Raw genomic sequence first — 5,292 nt, 5'->3', positions numbered from 1 at the left:
CTGCGCTCCTAGACGCTGCCAGGGTCTCAGGGCACAAGGTAGGCCTCGGTGCAGGGTCAGATCCTGTTGTGCCCTGTCGCTTCGGCACGGCCCTCCTCTCGCCCCGCCCCGCCCTCCTCCCGCGCCGCCCCGCCCCTCCCCGCCCCGCCGCTTGGGGGCGCCCGCGCACCGTCCCGTTATAAAGCATCGAGGTTACGCAGCCCGTGGACCAGCGAGAAGCCCGAAGAGGCGCTAATCTTTGCTTGCTAGACCGCTCGCGGCACCATGGGCGAGCTCCCTTTCTTCAGGGCGCACACGGCCTTGCACCCGGACCACCTGTGGATCTGGGAAAAGGCCGTGTATGTGGACGAGAACCAGCGCACCTGGCTGCCCGTAACCATCGAGGTACAGCCGCTTTGGGGTCGGGCGCGCGGGGCAGCATGGGCGTCCCATCCATGGCCCGGGCTCTGGGGCCGGGTCGCCCCAGGCCGTGCAGGCCCTGGAGGAGGCCCTCACATGCCGCAGGGCGAGGGGGGCGGGGAGGCTCAGAAGGGCAGGTCCACCCAGGGCGGCCGGGGACTCACAGATGAAACCACTTTGCGCTGAGCGCAGGGATGAGCGGTTCTCCGGGCCGGGAAGGAGGGTGGGAGAAACACAGAGAGAGGCACGTTGGCCAAAGGATGGGGACCCAGTGTGTCTGGAGTGTATGAATATGATCTTGAGTAAAATAGGACTTCTCTGGGCCTCAGGGTTCTAATCCATAAAATGGGAATAATCTCCAAAGTAATTTGATTCACACACGTGGCCAATTATCAAAATCTCCATAGATGAGCCCCAGAAATCTGTATTTTGAAAGAACCCTCAACAGATTATGATCAACCAAGTTTGGAAACCACTGCTATAGAGTTTGGAATATTTCATACCTCCTCTATGCTTTGCAAGAAACAAACTTCACAAGGCATATAGTAGTATAAAAGCCAGTATTGAATAGACATTGAATTTGTTTTATGTGTAATGCCTTAAGATGGATCTTTAGTTAATTTTTTTTTTTTAAGAAATACAACTCTCTTACCGCACTTTCCATTGGAGCATGGGTTTCCTCAAACAAACTTAGGTGAAAAATGTTGAAACTTCCCATATATAAGCCAAAGAAAGAAAGTGTACAAGAAAATTTAAATGTCGTATTAGAACATTTATGTAATGTAATAGCAGGACAGTAAAAAGTTACTGAGAGTGACTGTGTTCCCATTTTATAGGTGAGGAAACAGAGGCATAAAAATGTAAATCTGTTCAAAGTAGTGCTGCTTGTAGGTAATGTGGTTGGGATTCCAGACTCATAACCACCATCTAAACTTTGCATCTTTATTGGCTTTTAAGATTTTGAAATACATATTTATATACATATATATACTTTTAAAAATCAAGTCAAATATTCACTGTAAGTCAAGTATTTGAGGAAAATTTAAGTGAATACCTTTTTTTAATCTCTGGTTGGGACATATCTTCTTCAACATGATGCTGAAACTGCAAAGCAGAGTTTTTCACCTAATCATTATAAATTCTGGACAAAACATAACACGTCAGCAAACCATGGGGCAGGATTTTCCCCACATAACTTAAAGGACCAGTATTCTTAATATGTAAAGATTTACATAAGTCAACAAGAGAGAGATGAATAAACAAACGTAAAATGGTTAAAGGATATGGAGGGCTACATACTAACACAGCAAGAATGGTGATTTCCACACTTACACCTTGCAGGATGATCTGAATTATTTTTTAACAGTGAGTTCTAATTTACTTCATAGACAAAAATTTTGAAAAGCTATTTCCACGTTGGAAAAATAATCACTGAACAAACATAAGAGTCCAATTTTTATGCCAAGCAGGATTCTAGGCTGTGGGGTTTTGCAGTGAATGTGATTAAATCTCACTGCTTGTGAAGCTGACATTCTGCTGGGGGAGAAGGACAGCAAACTAATTGAGGCCGGTGGTAAGTTCTGTAGGATAACTACAGTGGGAGGGCAGGTAAGAATGAGTGGGGTGGGGTCTTCAGGCAAGTCCCCTACAGAGTTTTTTTTGTTTTTGTTTTTAATTTATTTATTTTTGGCTGTGTTGGGTCTTCGTTGCTGTGCTCAGGCTTTCTCTAGTTGTGGCGAGTGGGAGCTACTCTTCGTTGCAGTGCACGGGCTTCTCATTGCGGTGGCTTCTCTTGTTGCAGAGCATGGGCTCTAGGCTCGTGGGCTTCAGTAGTTGTGGTTCCCAGGCTCTAGAATGCAGGCTCAGTAGTTGTGGCACACGGGCTTAGTTGCTCTGCAGCATGTGGGACCTTCCCAGTCCAGGGCTCGAACCCGTGTCCCCTGCATTGGCAGGCGGATTCTTAAGCACTGCGCCACCAGGGAAGCCTTCCCCTCCAGAGTTTTAATTTGCATGTGCCTGCCACACTTTGCCCATCATTTTCTTTGAAACCTTTCTGGACATCTGTTTGGGGCATGCCTCTTATGTATATCATAGAGTTGGATTTTGCTGACATTTGTCTTTATAGACATACATTTGAGCAGAGACCTGCCTTAAAGGGTGTGAGCCCTTCATGGATTTAGGGGAGAATGTTCCAGGCAGAGGACAGCAGGTGTGAGAGATTTCTGGGTGTGTGCACGTCCCAGACACGGCGAGGAGTCCTGTGTGGCTGGAATGGGTGGAGGGTCCAGGATGGAACAGAAGGAGGTGAGAGAGACGGGGAGCCGCTCTGGAGGCTTTTGGGCCATGGTGAAGATTTCAGTTCATCTTCCTGCGATTGGAAGGTGTTGGAGGGCAGTCAGCAGGGGAGTGACATGATTTTTAGGTGCACACCTGGCTGCGGTGCTGAGTCTCGGCTGTGGGCCACAGGGCCGAGACGGCGGCAAGTTGGGCAGTTGTCACAGTAGCCCAGCGAGAGGCGATGAAACAGGAACAGTGGCGGAGATAGTGAAAAGTGGGCTGTCACCTGATTCTGGAGTCTGGGGAGATCTTGTTTAAAAGGGGTTGTATGATAAAGAAGAATCCAAGAAAATCCCCCATCAGCTGAAATAGGCACCAGACTCATAGTTACAGAAGCTCCGGGGCCCCATGGCATACCCTGGCAACTAGGCATTTGTCACGAAGTGACCCTTTTGTGGCCCTCTCTGGGTATCTAGACCCATTCGAGTGCTGGTCATCTCGGCCCAGCCAGAGTCCCTGAGAGGAGCGTTCCTGGCTTAGGGATTGGCGTTTCTGGGAACAGTGACCACCAGCATCTTAGATGCGGGCTGGGCTGGGTAGGTGGCATGCTGGACCGTGGGTATTTGTGCCTGCAGGGCCGTGAAGGTGTGCCCTGCCCTTCTCTTCTCTTCAGATAGAAAGTAGCCTCCAAGTCCTCATGCGTCAGGAAGATGTCCCCCTGGGGGATCCTGTGTGCCCCAGCCAGCTGGGCCCATACCTGCTGCCCGTCATGTGGCAGCTCTACCCCGGAAGAAGGTACCGAGGCTCAGACTCCAGTTTCTGGCGCATAGTGTACCACATCGAGGCAAGTGTGTGCTTCTCTGGGGGCCCATCAGGTCATCGTGGGTGGCCCTGCTCCCCTTCCCCCATGTCTGGCCTCTATGGTCTATCTGTTCCCTCCATTTCTGTACCAGAAGCTAAAAAAATGGAGGGACTTTACAAGTGCAGATTTTTAAAGGACCAGATTGGAGAGACATTAGAAGCGAATGACCAACCACCCTCGGGGGTCTCCAGCGGAAGCCCCTGGGTGGCAGGAGCCTCTGTGGCGGGCAGTCCCAGGGTGAAGGCTGGTGGGAGGAGGGGCCCCTGGGGTCCCCCCCATGCAAGTTCCCTCCTGCCACTCCAAGCCCAGGGGCCGGGAGGGGAAGGAGAATCCCAGACTCTGGCCTCCAGCTCCTTCTCTCTCACAGTTCGGCGACACGGAGGACATGCTCCTGGAACAGATGCCAGACCCAGAGTATGAGTGACGAGGTGAGCCCCCGGGGCCAGGTCAAGAAGAGGGAACGCCCCTCCTCCCCTCCGTGAAGGCAGAACTGACTCCCACCCCCCGACTGCGCTGCCCTGCCCTGCAACGGTCCCCAGGGTTGGGGACCCAGGCTCTCTCCTTTAACACCTCAGGAGCCAATCATTTTTAGGCCCCCTTAATATTAGGGGCACACAGCTGCACGGTGCTGCACAGGTGTGGGCACTGTCCCTTGATCATCGCATCAACCAAGCTGGGTAGTATATAACTTTACAGGTTATAAAAAGGGGTTTTGAGAAGCACAATGACTGGTCCAGATCACAGAGCCAGGTTTCAGATCTGGGTCTCCCGACACCAAGCCGCTGGCTCGGACGCAAGGCCTCGGCTCTGGAGACCAGCACCGACCACCCAGCTCCCCCATCCAGACTCTTCCCGGCAGCTCCACTCCCACTCACCCCACACCCTGCCCCGTCCTCCCCTTTGCCCTTGACCCTGTCTTCTCTTGTCCCAGGTCCTGCAGCTCCCATCTCCTCCCGCCCCCTGAGCCCCACGCCTGCCGCGGCGATGTTCCTGCTTGTGTTCACCTTCGTGTACCACCCCTGTGTGTTCTGCTCCGCCACACCCAGGTCCGGGGGGGAAGGACGGGCAGAGGATGAGCCCCCCCACACCGGACCTGCCTGCCGGAGAGGATGTGCGTGGGTACAGCTTCCTCCGCGTGCCCCGCCGTACCCGTGTCTCCGGCTTTCTCAGCTGCCCGATGGTCTTCAGCCTCTGTCCCCGTTCTGTCCCTCCCAGCAACTAGTGTCACATCCTGCATGCCCTGGGCTGCTTCTCATGCTGTCACCTCAGCTCTGTGTCCTTCCAGCCACAGGGAATGGGACCTACTCGCCTGAGCCTGGTCTCTGAGCCCCTGGACCAGCTGTCTCCTGTGGTGCCGGCCCACACGTGACCACGCCTCAGCCAGCGCCCCCTGCCCCAGCAGCCTCAAGTGCGGTTCACAGGAAGGCCTGAGGAGGACCCAGGTCTGTGCTCAGGACTCAGAAGCCTGCCGGTCAGCGGTCCCCAGCCTGGGATGTGGCAGGAGGCTGGACAGGCGAGCGCTGTGGACGGGCCCTCAGGTTGCCCACCTGTAGAAGGATAGAGGTTGGAGGTCCCCCTGTTTTACAGGTGCCCACAGACCTGGATGTTATGAGGTTGTATGTAGCGTGAACACTTTGTAATGTTGATTGATTAAATGTAAGACAATTCATCTAACTTTGTGCCGGACCAGCTTCTATCCTTGACCCAGATTCTAGTGGAGAGAAGCGAGAGCAGATGGTCACTGAGTAAGAATG

General features: G+C 53.1%; 1 protein-coding gene across 1 annotated transcript; it reads left to right on the top strand.

The window, feature by feature from the left end:
- The first annotated feature begins 264 nt into the window (after positions 1-264).
- On the top strand, positions 265-3,962 carry TCL1A (TCL1 family AKT coactivator A). The gene is made up of 3 exons (XM_059915246.1): positions 265-384; positions 3,350-3,520; positions 3,906-3,962. The coding sequence occupies exons 1-3, from the start codon at positions 265-267 to the stop codon at positions 3,960-3,962; spliced, it is 348 nt and encodes a 115-aa protein (XP_059771229.1).
- The last annotated feature ends 1,330 nt before the right edge of the window (positions 3,963-5,292 follow it).

This window comes from Balaenoptera ricei, chromosome 2 (genome assembly GCF_028023285.1).
Source record: "Balaenoptera ricei isolate mBalRic1 chromosome 2, mBalRic1.hap2, whole genome shotgun sequence".
NCBI lineage: Eukaryota > Metazoa > Chordata > Mammalia > Artiodactyla > Balaenopteridae > Balaenoptera > Balaenoptera ricei.
The sequence above is the reverse complement of the archived record's forward strand: the minus strand, read 5'-3'. Positions and strand labels throughout refer to the sequence as shown.

Excerpts from the sequence above, each read along its gene's own strand:
- TCL1A (XM_059915246.1), top strand. The coding sequence starts at position 265 with ATGGGCGAGCTCCCTTTCTTCAGGGCGCACACGGCCTTGCACCCGGAC. Across the intron at positions 385-3,349 it reads GGCTGCCCGTAACCATCGAG|ATAGAAAGTAGCCTCCAAGT; the intron begins GTACAGCCGCTT and ends TCTTCTCTTCAG. Across the intron at positions 3,521-3,905 it reads GCATAGTGTACCACATCGAG|TTCGGCGACACGGAGGACAT; the intron begins GCAAGTGTGTGC and ends TCTCTCTCACAG.